Below are 22,683 nucleotides of genomic sequence, written 5' to 3'. Positions count from 1 at the left end.
CTCATGTTTGAAGGCTTTAAACCAACATTTGCCATATAACACTGGAAGCTTTGGTCTACATGTCAATAAAAAAAACAGCAACAGTGAATACAGGCACCCCTCGATATAGGGAACAGATACGTTCCTGAAAAATAATCTGTAAAGCAAAATTCCGTATTTCGCACACTATTTTGCCATTGACTTCCATTAGGTAATTGGAGATGCATTCTTATTGAAAATATTTGAGCCCCAAGACGTGGTAATAAATGACACTTAAAGCAGAAAATATTTTTATGCACCACAAAATGTGCACAAGGACAATGGGGACATTGCTCGATTTTTCTCCAAAATGTAAAAAAAAGAAAAATTTAGGGATTAAAAATCCCATAAATGCGAATTTCATATAGCGTACATTGTATTTGTTCCTTAATGTGCGAGTTGCATTTTAGCGAAATTCCGTACATTGAGAGTTACCACGTAATGAGGGGTGAATGTAATTAAAGCTGGTGAAATGAAAAAAAATATCCTGACTGTGGAGTCGACACTTTCTTGCCAGGAATGCGAACACAGTGAATCTGTTGGTAAGTAAAATCTATTTTATTGACTGAGTTGGTGACTGCTTTGTTTAGGTAAGCAAGCCAACAAAGGGAAGTTAAACAACAAGGCCAAGCAAGTTTTTTTTTAGCGGACACTGCACAAACCTGGCTTTCTTGATGAGGATGGGCAGACTGTCCGTGATCATGGCGTGACTCAGCAGGAGATAGGTGTCTCCCGTGAGCTGGCAGTTCTCGAGCAGACCCAGAACCAGGCGGCGCAAGCACTCCTGCACCTTGTGAGCCACTTTGTGGCTCATCGTGCCCTCCAACACCTGTTGCCGCCAGCGTTGGGTTACATTGCTGAACACCACACAAACCCAACCTAATCCACGTGGATATGTGCATACTCTGGATATGAGTAGAATGAATGAATGGATGGAATGACCCAGTAACATTTTGCAAACAGAGTTAACCCCTAACTGGAGTTTAATTATCACTACTTTCCAATTCCGAGTGAAATCTAGTAATCTTGTCACAAAGCCATCTGGCTACTTTAAAATAATCAACCAGCAAATTATTTAATTCATGTAAGGACCTCTTAAAAATTTCAAGTCACACATTTAGCCATCTATTGAAACAAATTACTTGGTCATACTGCGTGGAGTGGTGCACAAGCACAAACAACACATTCATCACTATAACACCGCCTTAAAAGCAAACAAATACGCACAGTCCAAACTTCTTCCTTCGGATTTTTCTTTTTACGAAATTCAATTATTCGCGATTTTAGATTTGTATACCAATTTAAACATTGCACATTTTGTCCTTCAACAATTCGCGATTTGACAACATCGCATCATGGGGGAGGGGGTACTGTACTTTCGTAGCATAGCAGTGGATTGTGGGCCACGTGAAGATTTTACTCTTCAAGTGCCTATGCCTTTCGTGCTACATTTGCCTGATTTGTCGTGTTTTTTTTGTCGATCATGGCATCGAACCATCAAGTGAGGGGAGAAAGTAAGAGAGCAAAACAGGCCGAAAAAAGTGAGGAGTTTAGATCAAAAAGTGTAGTTTTTGGGCGGACTTGCGCTCAGGGTGATTGGTGCGTTGTCTGCTTTTGGCCGCCATTACCTGGTACACGAGTCAACAGTCGGATAAAGAAATAAATAGGCAATCGGGGAAAGTGTGGCCGAGGTAGTTATCAGCATCACACCACCATCGTCATCCAAGGTAAATAAAACTTCCAAATTGACAGTATAATTTATGTATGTTATTATTTCAATTTAATTAAGTATACAGAAGTTATTTGTGTACAGTACAGAATTAATGTTATGAAACATTTGAATTTTCTCCTGTATGTTCAGTCGACACTAGAACCTAACCTACTTTTTACCATATATAATCACCTTAGCTACATTCACAACGTCTACTTCTGCGCCGATTTTCGAGAACCTAAGCCTCACGGATGTCGAGGCCTTACCGTGTATATGTAATAGGTGACATATATACATTTTCCCTCCAGGCAGTTCATCTATTGAAACAAGTAGTTTAATTTTCGATTTAAAGCTTTCGTGACTGCAGGGATTCATCTTCTTGGTTCTTTCGGTAAAGTCACGTGGAATGGAAATAAAATAATAAAAATAAAACATAATAAGATAAAATTCTCAAGACGTTTCGGCCACAACACAAGTAGCCTTCCTCAGGTGAAGGAACAGAAGGAACGACAGTGCTTCAATGAACACTGCGAAGCTTCGCAGCGTCTTTTAAGCTGGGTGGGAGGAGCAGAGCGCCTTGACAAAGGAGTTTACATAACAGAAGAATTTAGCATTGAAATAGCTGTGTTAAAGTGTTGGATTAGCAGGGTGTTAGAGTGAGAAATTAGCATGTAACTGGGAGATTAGCATGATGTTAATGTGAGGGATTAGCATGTAACTGGTCACGGAAGTAGCTATGATGAGGTCAGAGTTTACATAAACTACATCAATGTTATCAATAAACTCAATAAACTCTCAAATCAGCTGAGCTACTAACAATAAGACGTTCTACATTACAATTCTATGTCGAAAAAAAGGTGGCGTTTTTTTCTTTTCAACGTTCGCACCACGGAAAGCGACGAGCTTTGTTCAGACGGACGAGTCCATCTATGCTCGGAACGGAGGAGGGGGGAGAAACAGCCACGATGCGCTGCTCTGTCCTGTGTTGTGTTACAACTATGTTATAAACTAGACTACTATACATTGTAATGTTATACCTTCCAATCTAAACTACATTGTATAATATCATATACACAGCCCAATGTAAGCTCTAACATTATGCATTATATTGACGTCTCCAACTAAACTTATTTCTACATTACACGACTATACACCATAATATCCACTGCCATAGACAAACCCCACCCTTGAATTATACAATGCGTTACTACACACTACCCTATACTTTAGACTATAAAATATTAGACTTGTAATATTACACTATGTATTATTCTACCAACCCTACTGTATACCACACTGCTGTATATTCACTATACAATTACGATACTATATATTGCCTTATGAATTATGTTAAACATTATACTGTTATACTATTAATTCTTATACAACATGCTATAAACCATACCATTGACCGTCGTGTGAAAGGTATTAAGTGGCAGTGCCAGCGAATGGACTGCGGTCTGAAAGTCACCGTAAAATACAATCAATCAAGAACCGAAATGGTTTATAACGTCTTTACAATGGTTACTAAGCCAGAATCCATCTTCTCAGTTGAAATTGTCTGTGTTTGTATATGTGGATGGCCTCATGAACGAATCTCTCATGGTAGCCGGATGGCTTGCAGAGAACCTCCGTCTTGGAGAAGTCAATGTCATGTGAGCCCACTGCATTATAACAGTGATCTGCCACGGCTGAGGTGTTCGTCCTACCGTATTTCAAGTCTGCTTTATGTTCACGGATGCGGTCCGAGATATGTCGTTTGTTTCTCCAATGTAGCTGCTACCACAGAGGCAACTTAGTTTGTAGACGCCCGGGTACTGTATATGTCTGGAACCACATCTTTTACAGATGGAACCAGATCACGGATTTTATGTACTGTTTTGAATCGGACCTGGATCTTGTGTTTATTCAGGATTTTGGAGATCTTTTTTGCGACCCCCACAATGTAGGGTAAGGTGATGGTTTTGAATGGCTCCTCAAGAGGATCCTTCTTCATGACTGGAGTGGTGGCTTTGCGGATTGTGTAGTCGGAGTAACCATTAGCCTTGCGAGCTTGGTTTAAGTGCTTGAGTTCACTGGCAATGTGTTCCTGGTCGGAAATGCATTGGGCTCTATGGTATATAGTCTTGATGAGGGAATTCTTCTGGGATGGATGGTGGTGGGAATCCGGCTTTAAGTAAGCATCCGTATGGGTAGCTTTCCTGTAGACAGAGTGGCTCATTGAACCATCAGGTCTCCTTTTAATTAGGACATCCAAAAAGGGTGGCTTGCCATCTTTTTCGACTTCCATGGTAAATCTGATGGCTGGGTGTATGGAATTGATGTGGTCGAGGAATTGGTTTAGAGTAGGCCGGCCATGTGGCCAGATGACAAAAGTGTCATCCACGTACCTCTTCCATAAGGTCGGGCGTAGAGTGGCAGTCTGGATGGTGTCAGTCTCAAATTTCTCCATGAAAACGTTGGCTACAACCGGAGATGGGGGGAGCTCATTGGGGTGCCCTCAGTTTATTTGTAGAAAGTTCCATTCCAGTTGAAGTATGTGTTAGTTAAGCAAGATCCAGGTCCGATTCAACACAGTACATAAAAATCCGTGATCTGGTTCCATCTGTAAAAGATGCTGCTCACCAGGGGGGGGTACATCCGTATGCAGTCCTTGATGAACCAAGTCTTCAATGATTGCGATGGTGTCAGGTATAGGAACTTTGTGAATAAGGAAACAACATCAAAACTGACAAGCAGTTCGTCTGGGACAGGGAAATACACTTGATTGTCGATACTAGGTGAGTAGAGTTTAGTACCGCAGAGGTGGTTTTTCCAGTAAAAGGCCGCAGGATTTCAGACAGAAAACGAGCCAGTTTGTAGGTGGGGGAGAGGATAGTAGAGACGATGGGATGAAGAGGTGTATCTTCTTTATGTATCTTTGGGAGGCCATATAATCTTGGTGGCCTGGCCGCAGAAGGTTTCAACGAGAACTGTTTGGTTTGATCAATTAATGCTGTTGAAGCAGAAATTATTTTGTTGGTTTTATTAACGAGGCTGTTGGTGGGGTCTCTTCTGATTTTTGTATAGCTGCCATCGTTGAGTAGTTCCTGAATTTTGTTGTGGTGCTAACGTTGAAAAGAAAAAACTGCCACCTTTTTTTCGACATAGAATTGTAATGTATAATGTCTTATTGTTAGTAGCTCAGCTGATTGGAGAGTATATTGAGTTTATTGATAACATTCATGTAGTTTATATTTTAGTTTTTATCAGTTTACTATATGGTATTCATTATAGAGTGTAGTGTATACCCAGTTACTTTATGTTAATAGCTCAACTTATTGAAGAATAAATTGAGAACATTTATTATATTGATGTAGTGTATACTTAGTTCTTTCACATCGGCTTATTGTATGATAGTTGGGTAGTTGCAGTTCTTTAGCGTCAATATACTAAATGCCTCTGTTGATATGTAAACTCTGACTTTAACATAGCTACTTCTGTGACCAGTTACATGCTAATCCCTCACATTAACATCATGCTAATCTCCCAGTTACATGATAATTTCTGACTTAACACCCTGCTAATCCAACACTTTAACACAGCTATTTAAATGCTAAAAATTCTTCTGTTGATGTGTAAACTCCTTTGTAAAGGCGCTCTGCTCCTCCCACCCAGCTTAAAAGACGCTGCGGAATTTCGATTTAAAGCTTTCGTGACTGCAAGGATTCATCTTCTTTGGTTCTTTCGGTAAAGTCACGTAGAATGAGAATAAAATAATAAAATAACACAATAAAATTCTCACGACGTTTCGGCCACAATGCAAGAGGCCGTCTTCAGGTGAAAGGAACAGACCTGTCGGGACGACAGAGCTTCAATGAACGATGTTAAGATTCATAGCGACTTTTAAGCTGGTTGGGAGAAGTGAGGCACCTTGACAAAGGGGGTTTACATATCAAATAGCTGAGGTTTTAGCTTGTGACTGGTCACAGAAATGGCTATGTTAAAGTCAAAACCTACACATCCACAGGGGCAACTAGTAATTCAGCATTGAAATAGCTAAGGATTAGCTTGTGACTGGTCACAGAAATAGATATTAAAGTAAAGGCCTACACATCCACAGAGCTTCAATGAACGCTGTTAAGATTCGTAGCGACATTAAGCTGGTTGGGAGAAGTGAGGCACCTTGACAAAGGGGGTTTACATATCAAATAGCTGAGGGATTAGCTTGTGACTGGTCACGGAAATGGCTATGTTAAATTCAAAACCTACATATCCAGAGGCAACTAGTAATTTAGCATTGAGATAACTAAGAAATTAGCTTGTGACTGGTCACAAAAATAGATGTTAAAGTCAAAGCCTACACATTCACAGAGGCACCTCGTACATGGACGCCAAAGGGAGCTGCAACAACTCAACTGTCATACAGTAAACCGATGTGAAAAACCTAATTATAAATTACATCAATATAATAAATGTACTCAATATATTCTTCAATAAGCTGAGCTATTAACATTAACTGGGTATACACTACACTATATAATGAATAACATATAGTAAACCAATAAAAACTAAAATATAAGCTACCTCAATGTTATATCACAATGTTATATGGTGAAAACAGGTGGATTCTTACCTTCCACTTCAGCACCATGGACAGCTACGAGCCCCGTTCAGACGGACGAGTCCATCCATGGTCGGAGCGGAGGAGGAAGGAGGGGAGAAACAGCTGCGAGGCGCTGTTATACTCCATGTTATAAACCATACCATTAACCGTGGTGTGAGAGGTATTAAGAGTCAGTGCCAGCGAAAGAGCTGCGGTCTAAAGGTCCTCGTGAAATACAATTAAGAACCGAAATGGTTTAAAACATCTTTCCAATGGTTACTAAGCCAGAATCCATCTTCTCGGTTGAAATTGTCTCTGTGTTTGTATATGGGGATGGCCTCATGAACGAATCTCTCATGGTAGCCGGTTGGTTTGCAAAGAACCTCTGTCTTGAAGAAGTCAATGTCATGTGAGCCCACTGAATTATAAGTGATCTGCCACGGCAGAGGAGTTCGTTTTACCATGTTTCAAGTCTGCTTTATGATCGCGGATGCGGTCCGAGATATGTCGTTTGGTTTCTCCAATGTAGCTACTGCCACAGAGGCACTTTAGTTTATAAACGCCCGGGTACTGTATGTCTGGAACAGCATCTTTTACAGATGGAACCAGATCACGGATTTTTATGTACTGTGTTGAATCGGACCTGGATCTTGCTTAACCAACACATACTTCACCTGGAATGGAACTTTCTACAAACAAACTGAGGGCACCCCAATGGGCTCCCCCCTATCTCCGGTTGTAGCCAATGTATTCATGGAAAAATTCGAAACTGACGCCATCCAGAATGCCACTCTACGCCCGACCTTATGGAAGAGGTACGTGGATGACACTTTTGTTATCTGGCCACATGGCCAGCCTGCTCTAGACCAATTCCGCGACCACATCAATTCCATTCACCCAGCCATCAGATTTACCATAGAGGTCGAAAAAGATGGCAAACAACCCTTTTTGGATGTCTTAATTAAAAGGAGACCTGATGGTTCAATGAGCCACACTGTCTGCAGGAATGCTACCCATACAGATGCTTACTTTAAACCGGACTCCCACCACCATCCATCCCAGAAGAACTCCCTCATCAAGACTCTATACCATAGAGCCCAATGCATTTCCAACCAGGAACACATTACCAGTGAACTCAAGCACGTACACCAGGCTCTCAGAGCGAATGGTTATACTCCGACTACACAATCCGCAAAGCCATCACTCCAGTCAGGAAGAAAGATCCTCTTGTGGAGCCACTCAATACCATCACCTTACCCTACATTGCAGGGGTCACTAAAAAGACCTCCAAAATCCTGAATAAACACAAGATCCAGGTCCGATTCAACACAGTACATAAAATCCGTGATCTGGTTCCATCTGTAAAAGATGCTGTTCCAGACATACAGTACCCGGGCGTTTATAAACTAAAGTGCCTCTGTGGTAGTCGCTACATTGGAGAAACCAAACGACATATCTCGGACCGCATCCGCGAACATAAAGCAGACTTGAAACACGGTAGAACGAACTCCTCTGCCGTGGCAGATCACTGTTATAATTCAGTGGGCTCACATGACATTGACTTCTTCAAGACAGAGGTTCTTTGCAAACCAACCGGCTACCATGAGAGATTCGTTCATGAGGCCATCCACCTATACGAGAACCTTCAGACCGCAGCTCTTTCGCTGGCACTGACTCTTAATACCACTCACACCACGGTTAATGGTATGGTTTATAATATGGAGTATAACAGCGCCTCGCAGCTGTTTCTCCCCTCCTTCCTCCTCCGCTCCGACCATGGATGGACTCGTCCGTCTGAACGGGGCTCGTAGCTGTCCGTGGTGCTGAAGTGGAAGATAAGAATCCACCTGTTTTTTACCATATAACATTGTGATATAACATTGAGGTAGCTTATATTTTAGTTTTTATTGGTTTACTATATGGTATTCATTATATAATGTAGTGTATACCGAGTTAATGTTAATAGCTCAGCTTATTGAAGAATATATTGAGTACATTTATTACATTGATGTAATTTAGAATTAGGTTTTTCACATCGGTTTACTGTATGACAGTTGAGTTGTTGCAGCCCCCTTTGGCGTCCATGTACGAGGTGCCTCTGTGGATGTGTAGGCTTTGACTTTAACATCTATTTTTGTGACCAGTCACAAGCTAATCCCTTAGCTATCTCAATGCTAAATTACTAATTGCCTCTGTGGATGTGTAGGTTTTGACTTTAACATAGCCATTTCCGTGACCAGTCACAAGCTAATCCCTCAGCTATTTGATATGCAAACCCCCTTTTGTCAAGGGCCTCACTTCTCCCAACCAGCTTAAAGTCGCTACGAATCTTAACAGCGTTCATTGAAGCTCTGTGGATGTGTAGGCCTTTACTTTAACATCTATTTCTGTGACCAGTCACAAGCTAATCCCTTAGCGATTTCAATGCTAAATTACTAGTTGCCTCTGTGGATGTGTAGGTTTTGACTTCAACATAGCCATTTCCATGACCAGTCACAAGCTAATCCCTCAGCTATTTGATATGTAAACCCCCTTTGTCAAGGTGCCTCACTTCTCCTAACCAGCTTAAAGTCGCTACGAATCTTAACAGCGTTCATTGAAGCTCTGTGGATGTGTAGGCCTTTACTTAAACATCTATTTCTGTGACCAGTCACAAGCTAATCCTTAGCTATTTCAATGCTAAATTACTAGTTGCCTCTGTGGATGTGTAGGTTTTGACTTTAACATAACCATTTCTGTGATCAGTCACAAGCTAATCCCTCAGCTATTTGCACAAGCTAATCCCTTAGCTATTTCAATGCTAAATTACTAGTTGCCTCTGTGGATGTGTAGGTTTTGACTTTAACATAGCCATTTCTGTGACCAGTCACAAGCTAAAACCTCAGCTATTTGATATGTAAACCCCCTTTGTCAAGGTGCCTCACTTCTCCCAACCAACTTAAAAGTCGCTACGAATCTTAACATCGTTCATTGAAGCTCTGTCGTCCCGACAGGTCTGTTCCTTTCACCTGAAGACGCCCGCTTGCGTTGTGGCCGAAACGTCGTGAGAATTTTATTGTGTTATTTTATTATTTTATTCTCATCCTACGTGACTTTACCGAAAGAACCAAAGAAGACGCTGCGAAGCTTAGCAGAGTTCATTGAAGCGCTGTCGCCCCGACAATTCTGTTCCTTCACCTGAGGAAGGCTACTTGTGTTGTGGCCGAAGCGTCGTGAGAATTTCATTTTATTATGTTTTATTTTTATTATTTTATTTCCATTATACGTGACTTCACCGAAAGAACCAAGAAGAAGTAGTTTAATGTAGCATGCAGATATTGGTTTGACATTGCCTGAGTGAGCAGAATAGGTGGTGTGGCACAGAACCAAGCGTGTCGTGCTCACCTGCTTGAGTGGGTGGATAAGGGCGGCAACATGGCTGCAGCTCACAAACTGTCCCAGCAGCTCATAGGTGTCGTAGCTCTTGCAGCTACGAGCCTCCATGCTCTTCCGCACGATGCCCTGCACCTCCTTCTCCTCAGCAACTTCGCCAAACAGCTCGTCGTTACACACCTGTCAGGATGGGGTAACCATGTACAGACATGGACAGACACGCATACACATCCGCCAATGTACAACAAGAAGTCAGAGTGATCTCGTGCTCAAATGAGCACTAAAGCGGTGCTCAATTGCTGTTTACACCCTTTAAGCCAGAAATCGAAATTCCTCATTCCTTTGGTAGGAGTGTGACTATGAATAGGACAACCACTGTTGATTCTCCCACAAAGTGGTGGTCATTTTATTTAACCAGGAGGGATGATGGGCTGAGGCAATCCCCAAGCATAATTTAAAACTTGCAAGCTTCCGATTGTGAGGCGCTCACTACAATGGACAGCCACGTAGCTGGATAAATGTACCCTCACAAACAATTGATCACACACGTGGAGAAAACTAAACAAACGCAGATTCAACATCACTTTATGTGAGAAGCCAGAGCAGCCATGCCTGGCCACGAAAGTTGCTTCAGTGTAATATATAACATTCCTGTAAGTGCTGTAAATACAGGCCAACTGATGTTATTGATCAATAGAAAATGCGGGAAACTGACCAGTGACGCAGTGATGATGATTATGACGAGTGATAACGATAACACCATCAATCTCTGCCAAAATCCACCTCATTGGGATTATGGAAGTGTTAAAATGTTATTGTTGCACTTGCAACGGATGCAATTATCTGGCTCAGACACCCCAATATAACATTGTAGTTGTTGATCGATATAAACATCAGCCCATATGGAGAAACAAGAGTTGCATTAATTACATATTTAAGGTTCCTATAACAGTTACCCGTGTAGTGTTGTAATTGTACTATAAGTGTTAGTTTTAGTGTGTTTGAAAGTGTAAGACAGTTGTGGTTCTTACGAAAAGCCAGAGTGGACTTGTGAAAATCACTGATAAATGCAGCAGTAACCTGTTTGCTCCTAAAGTGAACTATAAACGTGTGTTCATTCCTGCTTAATCTCATTTTGTGGCCCTAAAGGCCATGATCCACTTGGGCAATCGTTGTTGGCAATAATCCCTGGCAATGCCTTAACCGTCAGCCACTATGGCAACTTGGGTGGTCAATGAAATAGTGACAGAATTCTCTCATACCAATCAAAGCAAGCCTTGATGAAACATGTGTATGCTGAACAATGATTGGTCTACACTGTAAATTAACCTTTTGATTAGGGATGGAATGGACCTAGAACTAGTCACTAGTTGATTAGGAATGGGATAGACCTCAAACAAGCCACTAATTAAGGTGACAGTCAACTGGTCATTCAGTCAGTCCTTTATGCAGTCCATTTTTACCAGTCAGCCAGTCACTCAGTTAATACATTACTATAATATAAACCAATCAGAAGGCTTTCTCTTTCACCCATCCAGATCCCACTCATGGAAAGTTTGGTGGCTGCCAGGTGAATAAAGTGTGACGTCATCAGGCAGCCACGTGTGCTCCGTCTCAGATCTCATTGGACGTTGTTGTTCCAGTTGACGATTAGGGAGGGCAGCAGCTTGATCGGGAATTGTTCCGATTTTGGGCAATGAGATGAGTACAGTTGGAAATGCTGCGGCAACCATTGGTGGTGACGATTGCCGGCAACAATTGCCTGAGATTTCCCTGACTGGATCATGGCCTTAAAAGGGAGTGGTGGAAATTTCACATCGTCTCCCCATGAGACAACCACTGTTGTGGGCCAAGCTGACCTTTGGCTTGGATTTCAACTTGCAAACAATCCTAAACACACTCCCGAACCAGCCAGATGCTTTTCAATATAAACGTGTCTCAAGATCAAGAAAACAAAACGGATGACTTTGTTAGACCGGGTCAAAAGTTTACAGAGTCCTTGCCACAGAGTTACACGTCACTTCTAGTCAGTACTTCAGAGTCACCGGAGACAAAGTGTCAGCTGTGGAGGGAACTGCGCACGTTACCTGAACGAAGATGTTCACGCAAGGATCCAGCTGTCCCGGCTGCATGTTGGCCGTAAGGCTCTTCAGGAGATAGTGTGCTGTGAACGACATTACGTGCAGCTGCAACAAAGAAACACAGAGGCCGTGTGTGAGCAGCACTGATTATTGAGAGGAATACTGGTGGTTAATGCTTATTGCACAAACACAGCAGCACCACGTCTCCCTATTCTGATTACACAGAAGTTTAACATACATACATAAACTACATATCAGTGGTTGGCAACCTGTGGGGTGCACTAACCCAACCCTTTATGAGGGGCGCAGACCGTGAATGAGAGGAACGTCAGTGCTACGTTGTGGTGACAAGACACACTAATACGCAATAGGACAAATCGCATCGAGGTATTAACATGTAATCTCTGTATTGGGACCGTAGTAATGCTAGTTGTGTGAATGGGGTAGGTGGTGGTGGGGGGGCAGTGGTCCTGATTGGGGAGCCACAACACCAACAAGGTTGATAACCATTTTAATGTGAATTTTTGCCTGAATTAACAAAAGGTTCAGACAATAATTCCTCCCAGTGAATGGTCATAAATTACAGATGGGCATGGAGAACCTCCCACAGTGTACGAATGGATTCCTCCTCCAAGCACGTGCACGCACAAGCAAATACAACAAATGACATGAAAACATCACTTGCAAACCATGTAAACTGAATAACAAGCAATACATTTTAATGTGCACTTATGCACGTGCTTGGAGGAGGATTCCTCCTCCAAGCACGTGCTTGGAGGAGGATTCCTCCTCCAAGCACGTGCACGCACAAGCAAATACAACAAATGACATGAAAACATCACTTGCAAACCATGCAAACTGAATAACAAGCAATACATTTTAATGTGCACTTATGCACAGCAAAAGCCACTTAAAGCGTGCTCCCAGCACTTTTGAATTCCAGCTTTCCAAAAGTACTCCAACTTGCTCTTATCCAGTCATGGTTTTGATTGAGTATTCATCAATGCTATAATGGAGCAAGTGTGAGTTGTTTTACTCTCTCCAAAATTTTTGATCACATAACATTTGTGAAACATTATTATTGAATTAAGTGTAGTTTTTTTTTTTAAACGTCAGTACAAATGTTGATTTAAAATTTGGGAAACATTACATCCGGTTTTGTACACCGGACTTAATGCGACACGTATTTACGACACGTATACAGTATAAGACCACCATTGATCGATTGACTACAACAAACTTAATTTATGACCCATCATCCAACATGACTACACATTTGAACTGTGATGTTTCTACTATGAAATCTTTTTTTCAAAAGTTAAAGGTCACCCTTTTTCCCCTTACTTTTGTTCCTCTTCCCTTGCCTTCCCATTTCCCCTTAAAAAAAAGTCCATGCTCCCGCTCACAGTCTCTCCGCTGGCCGGGTGGTGAGCCCATTTCTCTCTCTCTCCCCCAACCCATATAAAAGTACCTTAGCTTAGCCTTTACAGGTTACAATTGAAGCCCAAAGGCCCCCCAAGCCCTCCGTAGGACCTAAGAGATGAGGGCCCATAGGGCCCGAAATCTTCAAATTTACCTAACTAGAGCCTGTTTGGATGCACGTCATGTACAGCATCCAGCCTGTGATGCGAAGGGGTGTAATAATTTTATCCATATGCAGAATGTGTAACATGATGCTCGCAGGGTGCTGTGTTTAACAAAGGATGTGCTATGGAAGGCCTTCATGTATAGTCGGTCTGCTACTGCTCTACCGGCCAGAAATGCCCAGGGGATAAGTGTGATGGATGACCTGCGTTGCATCTGGCCCCCTTAAAAGCAAATAATCTGGATGCGCGGTGCTACAAAGAGGATCTGGAAATGGAGTTCAACTGACTGGTGGAGTTTATTCATAAACTGGTGAGGCTGTAAAATATAATAAAAATATAATTAGCCACGTTATCATACGTAACTGCCTCACTCTCTACTTTGCAACCTGGCCAACACTGCAGGTGGCCGGTAAAGCAGTATCGGATGGGCTACACATGCACGGTGTGCAACGTGCGCTGAAAGCCAAGCAAGAGGTGGGCTACAGTCTGTGGGATGTAGTGCAGTGTAGTGTTATGGGTTGTTGGAGAAATAAAGGGCAACCTGGAATCCCCTTGTGAGCGTGGACTTCAACTCCTGCAGAACATAGGGCAGATGGGAAGGGCCCAAGGCATCCGCGATCTTGATGAGGACCCCACGAGCCACATCTCGCACCTCCTGCAGCCGGTTCCTCAGCATGAAGCAAACCTTGAGCACCACACTGTGGCCACCGCACACCAAAACAACCACAGTCTCACTCACATTCTCAAGGTTCAACAAGTACAAACTTAAACACGTTTCTCCTGGCCAAAAATTCCTTTATCTGCAAAATCAATGTATGCAAACATGCCTCCCCCTGGGTTTCAAGGCACCTTTGAGCAATGGCTCTATAAGAGTCCTGGAAGTAGACAATAAGCAACAGCCTGCGTTTTTATTGGCAGAGGGCAAATGTTATTTATATTATGGATATTTAAACAAAGTTGAGTTCTATCCTTAACTCAGACATAACCCTCTTATACCAGCATATGTTGTTGCTAGAACAGGTGTTTAGCTTACGCATACCGTCGCCATCTCTCATGATCCTGCAATGTAATAACCCACCCAGGGCCTTGCACACCACGAGCCGATGCCAGCGCTGCCATCTTCTCGGCGCACTTCCTCCTTTGGCTGCCTCTCCGGCATTGTTCTCAACTCTCAGCAATCATCCCCCTCCTAGTGCCGAGTCAACCTGAAGCCCACTTGCTTTTCTTCATAGTTTGTCTTCAAATTGCATGTCCTTTAATCCATGCATGTAATTTCAAGTACACGTCTCTCCATCTATTTGCGCCCTTTTCAGTTTGTTTCCATTCCTTAATTATTTGTTCTAAGTTCCTTCCAATATGCATGTCCCACTTCAGAATCAGAAGTTCAAATTACCCGATTAAAGCCCATTGAACCATAAATGGCGACTCGGATGGCAGACAACAGCAGCAGCGGCCCTTTGGGATGAATTTGAATGCTTTCCGAATGAATTAAGAGTGACTATTTTTGTTCTAAAATTACACTTTCCCTTCACCTATTCGGTACAGGGCAGCCCCGTTTTGAGGCGGTAACATTTCGTTTGTCATGCCGCATTCTCGGGCGTTCACACGAAATGGCATTGCAACCAAAAAGACACCGCCTCAAAACGTGCCCAAAATGCCCTCGCGGTCTCCGTGCGAGTGTGTCCCCCGCCCCCCCCCCCCCACAACCGACGTTCTTAGCGAAGTGGCCAAAATGCAAGATGCAGTAACTACACGCACGACTGCAAATATGTGGGCGTAAAAAGAGGTTAGCGCGCAAGACATTGCAAAGGGTTGTTAACGAACAGTGGACATATTAACAATATTCAAGGGAGGCTTTTCTGGCCATAGGGTAAACAAACATCTCTCCAGGAGTCGTTTTGTCAATTATTTAGGTACCCTTATTTTTCTGAGACTAAATGGATACCATTCATGAAAGGATCAAATGCATGAACAATCCAAAAGTTGTGTCTGTAACTAATAGCACTGCCAGCATAACAGAACTACAGAGGACAACTCCACCTGGTAGCCTTGTACAAGAGTAATGTCTGTAATTTGTGAATTAGGATCAAAAGATTCATCAAGCTTCTCACATTCAGTCATTACGTGAACCATATTGCAAAAAAAAAAGTTTGCACTAAATATTTTAGGGAAATTTAATATTTACTTTACATCCTCATTATTTGGGTAACATTCCAACCTACACAGCTGTCATTGGCACCTGATATCTGGTGGCAAAATGCTACGAGAAGTCATGCTGTAATTTAAAAACGGTCGATTTGATAGATGTGATACAAAAAAAAGCACATATGATAATTTATGACCCATTCTCAATCCACTGTTGAAGGGCTCCCGCACACCACGTTGGTCAGGGAGTTGTTTGACCATACTTCACCACAATGGTCACTGTCAGTTTGTGAAGGGAAGCCCAAGACTGATTAAAACATTTCTCTCCCCTGATGTTAGCTTGTGGCTAGGAATGAAAATCAGATCGCTGTTTATAGCGCAGTGCACTAACCACTGCGCCACAACTTCATCCTATACAGAGCCCTGTATTTATATATATACAGAGAAAACATACATTCTGCATAGTTGAGAGAAACAGGAAACCCAAGACATTAAAAGCCTTCCAGCCCTGCAATTCCATGGAATTGGGAAAATAATATTCTAAGTGTCTCCCTTATAATTGTATGAATGCGGGCTACCATTTACACACATGTCATAAATTTCATAGAAAGCCAGGTTGGGCTGCCCCACCTGGGCAAGTTTGCCTCCAAGACTTTGCTTGGCAAGGCTTGCAGCAGCTTGACCACGGCGAGCGCGAGCGGGATGCGAGCCACCTGCTCCTCGTCCACTCCTCGCGTGCGCACTGCCTTGTGGTCCATTTCTGCCTTGCTCTACACAGCGGGGGACACAGCGGGGACACCATGCGCTAAAACACGGCCCAACGCCACTCACACAACGAAAGACCCCCAGCAGTGGGAATCGGTACGCGGATTATTGCAGAACGTGGCTCACATCCAGCCCGCCTGGTGTACAAACGCATGTTTATGAGATATACTGCACAGACCTTACACAGCACAAATTATACAAAACAAGTCTTTTAGCATACAGCATCAACCACACGGCTACATGATATTCCATGTCACGCACAACGAGAAGATAATCAGTATACCATACCATACGTAACCTATATAACACAACAGTTGGTATGCAAATATGCATGGAGGCAAACTTGGCCTTCAAATGGAATAATTTAACAAATGCATTACTTACATTCTTGGTGTAATCTTTCCACAAATATATTATCACAGCATCTTTTTTTGAACAATGACTTGACCACGTAACAGAATGCATTTTGAACGAAGAGCATAAATACAACGTAACACTTAAAATACTCATATATCTAAAATAATGTCTATAAACAACAACAATAAATGTGGCATAAATACTGTATTGGACATTGGCCACGTGCCCTCATACATGATTGCTGTTCCTGTGCTGTACAGCGTCCGGTTCCAAGGACAGATCCAGTGTGGCCACCTTGACTCACTCTGGTGGCGAGGCAGGCGAGCAGCTTGGGTAACACGTTGGCGGTGATGGTCTGCTGCACCTGCTCTTGAAGCTGCTGCCCATTCAGGCAGTGCGAGCGGACAGCAGAGGCAGCAGGGGCAGCAGCATCACCAGCCACCTCACCACCCAGACCCAGGGCCTGGGTGCTGCCTTCCTCCATGGGCTCAGCAGCCTCGCCTTCTCCACATGCAGCCTCCTCACCGAGCAGCGTCGCATCGTCTACATCCTCTACTTCCATCGCTGCCTCCACAGCGGCCGCTGCGAGATGACAACACGGGATTGGCTCTCGGCTCAACGAAAAATATTTCACGTGGAAGCTGATGTGCAAAACACAGCTACTTCCTTGAAGAGGAATGTAATTTACAATGTTTGTACACATGTCATTGTTTGCTCTATATGTGCGAATCAACAACTTTGCCAAGAAGATGTTCCATCAAGGGATTTTCCACGTGAAATATTAAAATAAAAAATATAAAAATAAGTATGACTTCCATAGATATGTAGTGGAGTAGGAAGGTGTGCTGGGGAAACTGCGCGATTGTATTGATCACACGGACAGTGTGGGGTTATTTGGGGGTTAGCCTATGGAAGGCGCAAATAGCGTGGGTCGCCTTAGGACAGGCACGTACAGAAGCTGAAAGGTGAGGTAATCGGTTGGGCCAATTAAGGTAGACGAGAAGCAACGGCGGTGATTGGCTGGGACTGTTGCCGGGGCTGGAGAGGCGCCGGGATGTCTGAGAGGAGACAGCTCGTGGATGACGCGTTGTGTGCGGAGGCACTCGGGCCAATTAATTAGCAATAATGTGAAGGGGGATAAATTGGGAGGAGACACAGAGTTGGGGAGTCAGAGCTGAAGAGAATTGGGAGTGGGAGCTGAGGAGAGTTGGGGTCCGGAGTTGGAAGCCAGGACTGTGTGTAGAGTTAGCGGAGCTGAAGAAGACGGAACAGTTAGTAGTGGAGTGAGCGTAGAGTTAGCGGAGCTGAAGAAGACGAAGCAGTTAGCAGTGGAGTGAGTGTAGAGTTAGCGGAGCTGAAGACGGAACAGTTAGCAGTGGAGTGAGCGTAGAGTTAGCGGAGCTGAAGAAGACGAAGCAGTTAGCAGTGGAGTGAGCGTAGAGTTAGCGGAGCTGAAGAAGACGGAGCAGTTAGCAGTGGAGAGAGCGTAGTAATAGAGGAGCTGGGGACGAGGTGTGCGGAGACAGAGAAGTGAGATTGGGTTTCGTTGTGTGCGACGACGCTGTATAGCAGAGGAGCTGAGGAGGATAGCCAGCAGTGGAGAGAGCGTAGGAATAGAGTTGAAGAGGTGTGTGCGGGGCAAGCGATGTGATACTGGGAACCAAGGTGGTGAGCGAGAGGGGCGAAGCACGGCGAGCGAGCCGTGGTGTCCAGGATACGGTGGAGTGTGGAGAACGCGTTAAACGATGAAAATAAAGAAGTGGTTGAAGAAAGACAAAAGCTGTTCGTGTAAAGTTTAACCACTACAGATATACAGAAGTGGCCACTCACAAATCGGTTAGCACGCGTGGCTACCTACGGTGCCAAATAAGTTCAGCATAGACATACATCGTTTTTATGTTCGTGTACAAACACGATGAGTGAGAGAGCCGGAGACACGAGCGCAGCAAACGATGCACTAGCAACACCTGCTGGACAGTCTCTGTTCCCGTTTGTGCCGCTTACAGAACCTTACCTGGAGATTCCCGAATGCTCTGCTCCGCCTCTCTCTGCAAGGTCTCAAGGTCAAAGTGGAAGGCGTCCAACACAGTTATCAGCAAGCTGCACACACAGAGAGAGAAAAATGCACACGTATGATGCGTACAATCTTTGTTGGTTAGAAATAAATTAAAACTCGCCCATTTTATCATCTCCTAGGCAACAATAAAAATACACCATAGCTCCCCCAAACCGAGTGTGAGCTGGAGAGCAGTAACGTGGAGGGGCGCGAGGGGAAGGGGGATTTGTGGGGAGCATGTGTTTCCATCCGTGAGTGTAGACAATGGCAGAGAAACACCTCTCTGCAGTGGTCTTCCAGTTCACCCACATCATGAAGGGCCATTCCTAAATTGTGAGCCCTCTATATACTTCTCTGTTTAAAGGCAGTGATTATAATAATGGCAACCAGTGCCTTATTTTTTTATTCTCACCAATTACACAGCCGACCTCATGTGTCCCCAGCAAATACAATGAAATTACCCACCACACAGCGCTGTGGTATCGTGTGCAGCTCCAAACACACTACCTGATCGCCAGTTTAAGTTCCAACTGTGTAGTCTGCAGCAGGTGAATGTAGTGCCGCAGAGTGTAGAGGTAGGGCTTCCAGGGCAGGTGCCTGCAGATGGCCCCCAGTGCGTCCACACAGGCCTCCACCACATTCTCTTGCTAAGAAACAAAAAGAGCACAACTCAGTCTGTGCGCACCGTCAGCATGGCAGAGCTCCGAATAAAAACAGCTGCTCGAATACAAAAAAAAATAACTGTCATGTGCGTTGGACAACATATTGCGTTCAACGTGTCTAACAAATTACACCTTCAACAACAAAAATGTGATGTGGCACGCCATCATTTGTCCCCGGCGTTTTCATTGGCTGGAGGTCACGCACCGCCCACCACGCTCGCCAATTGGCTCCCTCCCCCTTACTGTACGTCTGGTTCTTGACATCAGGAGGGAGGGGCCAGCATGCGGTGAGGAGGGGCGGGGCTGCAGGAGGGGGGCGACTGGGGGTCGTCATGCAGGACGGGGTCGTCACGCAGGAGGGGGGCACCCAGAGGTGGGGAAATGGGGACGGGAGGCGTCGCTCAGTAACGGCTACTTCCTCGTGTAGAAACGTAAGTAATTTGTAGATTCAGTTAAGTCATTCATATGGGCCATCCATGCCCGGTGTACCGTTAACTTCTGGAAAGGACAAGACCATTGTCATTATGCATTTTCATAGTGCAGACAAAACATGTATGTTCTTCAGATCGTTGTGCATTCTTGGCTTTGGGTTCGACAAGGCCTCCATTTACAGGTATTTTTCTTTAACCAAAAAATTATCCTTGGGAGAAAGCGTAACGATTCACCCTTCTGGCAAATTCAAAACCACGTCACAATATCTAGGGTCAAGAATCAATCATTATTTGAATATTGCGGCGAATGGAAAATTACAACATGCTCTGCGACTTTGTTCCTGCGCCGCAGTTACCTTGGAAAACTTCGGGTTGGCGAGTGGCGTGGTGGCAAAGGGCATTATGAAGCTCTGCAGCGCAGCGGCACAGATGCGGAGCGAGCCGTCCTGCAGCTGCCTCGCCACGCGCTTCAGTGCACGTGCCCGCCGGTACACCTGCATGGGAGGTGGCGGCCACAGTGTGACACAGACATATCGTCGAGCAAGCACGCATTTCAACACATTTCAAGCTTAAGAAGAGCACCCTACTAAATTACATGATCTAGAGCAGTGGTTCTTAACCTGGGGTGCACGCACCCCCTCGGGGTGCGAGATGCCCTACCTTGGGGGTATGAGAGATGCCAGATTTTTTTCAGAAGGTAATTAATCGAAAACACAAATTAAGCACGGGCACGTAAGTACAACTACTTTATTTCATCAAACTATTGAGAACCAAAGGGGTGCAAGGCTGAAGTAAAGGTTAGGAACCACTGGTCTAGAGGAAGTGAGTTCCCACATTTTCTGGACCACAGGTCGCTGTGAACCCTCAAAAAATGTTTGCGTACCACCGTGCGTAGTAAATTACATGGTGCTTTGTGGAATTTTCTATTCATCTGCAATGGGTCCACGGACCACTTTACATGGCCGTGCAGAGCACCAGTGGTTCACAAACCACAAGTTGGGAACCCACCAGTCTAGAGTTTGCATTTGAGTGGCAGCTTCCGTGACCATTAACCAATTAAATGCGCATAAAGAAAAGGCACAATTAATACATATTATTCCAAAAAGAGTGCCCGCTTTTAGTGGGCATTGCAATGATACAAAAATTCTGGAGAAAGCAACAGCAGTCAAACAAAAGTCAACAGCATTCTCTATGAATGAAGCTAATACCACTTAGCTACGTATAATGATATACAAAAGGAGCTATGGTGAACAAAGTTAATGGCATGAAACAGCACGGACGAACGGTGCTCCCCTGACCTGGATGTGACGCATGTTCTCAAAGAAGTCCGCCTCAGGGTCCGGATCAGTGAGTGTCACAAGGTCTTGGAACTCGACACGGTGTGGGAACATGTGCACCAGGCAGCGTAGCAGGCCCACATACTCGTGCAGCACATTCTGCGAGTTTCAGGTACGCACAGGCGACAACAATCACATGCACACACCAGCAACAAAGACAAAGATCCCCCGTATAGTCTTTAGTTATATTCGGTAAAGTCACGTAACAAAAAAAACAAAAAATAAAAAATTCACGACGTTTCGGCCACAACACAAGTGGCCTTCATCAGGTGAAGGGACTGTGCTGTCATGAGGACAGCGTTAGAGTGAAAACAGCCAAGCCCAGGTCGCGTCCTTTAAGCTGTGTGGGAGGAAGCAAAACGCTTGACAAAGGAATTAGCAGGTCGCGGTCTGAGCTTGACATTGTGCAATCCAGCGCTGTCCTCTGGACAGTCTGGTCCCTTCACTCACTCTACTCACTCCACTTACTCACTCCACTCACTCACTCCACCCACTCACTCCACTCACTCTACTAACTCCACTCACTCACTCTACTAACTCCACTCACTCACTCTACTAACTCCACTCACTCACTCTACTAACTCCACTCACTCACTCTACTAACTCCACTCACTCACTCTACTAACTCCACTCACTCACTCTACTAACTCCACTCACTCACTCTACTAACTCCACTCACTCACTCTACTAACTCCACTCACTCACTCACCTCACTCATTCACTCTACTCACTCTACTCACTCACTCCACTCACTCTACTCGCCCCCCCCCTCCCTGCTGCTGGTCCGTCATGGTCCCTACCCGCTCCTGGTCCATCATGGCCCATACACCTCTTACCTATATCGTGCTAATTTTTATGCTAATTCCTTTGTCAAGCGTTTTGCTTCTTCCCACACAGCTTAAACGACGCAACCTGGGCTTGGTTCTTTTCACTCCAACGCTGTCCTCATGACAGCACGGTGCCTTCACCTGATGAAGGCCACTTGTGTTGTGGCCGAAACGTCGTGAATTTTTTTGTTGTTTTTTTACGTGACTTTACCGAATAGAACCAAAGAGTATGGATCCTTGCAGTCACGAAAGCTTTAAATCTAGAATCCCCCGTATAGCTTTAACTAACCGTTGGAGCAGGTGCTGTTAGTGTAGCACCTATAAAGGCTGGCACGGCACACGCCATTGTCTCCTGAGAGACAATATTTACTCATCGCACCAGGTACTCATTTGAGGCTTATTTGACCAAGAGGAGGCCCAGGACCGGTTCAGATAACCGTCACTGGTGTTGGCCATGAGTGGGAATCAAACTCGGGTCATCGGGTTCGTGGCGCAGCGCGCTAACTATTGTACTACCGCTCCCCACACATCATACACTCACACACCAGCAATCAACATCACCCACCATTCGCCATTAAGTGACGGTGACGTCACCACAGCACCTATGCCAGGCCAGGTGTACTTTGAAGTGTCGAAGGCTCGCTGACAGGTCACGGGACAGACGCAGGTGCCATGGGTTGACTGAGATGACTGGCAGATAAACCACCTGTGCTCCCCACTGAAAACGTTTTAGCTAACTGTTGTGCCGCT

At 44.4% G+C, this 22,683-nt stretch overlaps 1 protein-coding gene across 3 annotated transcripts in view; it reads right to left on the bottom strand.

Moving 5' to 3' along the window:
• Positions 1-22,683, bottom strand: part of UTP20 (UTP20 small subunit processome component) — a 128,794-nt gene that overhangs the window by 51,546 nt on the left and 54,565 nt on the right. For all 3 annotated transcript variants that reach the window (XM_032948650.2, XM_032948649.2, XM_032948648.2), the window contains exons 38-47: positions 21,068-21,205; positions 20,126-20,263; positions 19,184-19,323; positions 18,635-18,720; positions 16,925-17,202; positions 16,129-16,268; positions 13,895-14,051; positions 11,774-11,872; positions 9,699-9,866; positions 681-847 (exon numbers count right to left, since the gene is read on the bottom strand). In XM_032948650.2, coding sequence (XP_032804541.2) covers positions 681-847; positions 9,699-9,866; positions 11,774-11,872; positions 13,895-14,051; positions 16,129-16,268; positions 16,925-17,202; positions 18,635-18,720; positions 19,184-19,323; positions 20,126-20,263; positions 21,068-21,205 — 1,511 coding nt within the window. The remainder of the gene's footprint in view (positions 1-680; positions 848-9,698; positions 9,867-11,773; positions 11,873-13,894; positions 14,052-16,128; positions 16,269-16,924; positions 17,203-18,634; positions 18,721-19,183; positions 19,324-20,125; positions 20,264-21,067; positions 21,206-22,683) is intronic.

This window comes from Petromyzon marinus, chromosome 7 (genome assembly GCF_048934315.1).
Source record: "Petromyzon marinus isolate PM22_M1 ecotype Great Lakes invasive population chromosome 7, UKy_Petmar_22M1.pri1.0, whole genome shotgun sequence".
Lineage (NCBI taxonomy): Eukaryota > Metazoa > Chordata > Hyperoartia > Petromyzontiformes > Petromyzontidae > Petromyzon > Petromyzon marinus.
Note: the sequence above shows the minus strand (reverse complement) of the source record. Positions and strands in the feature narration are given on the sequence as shown.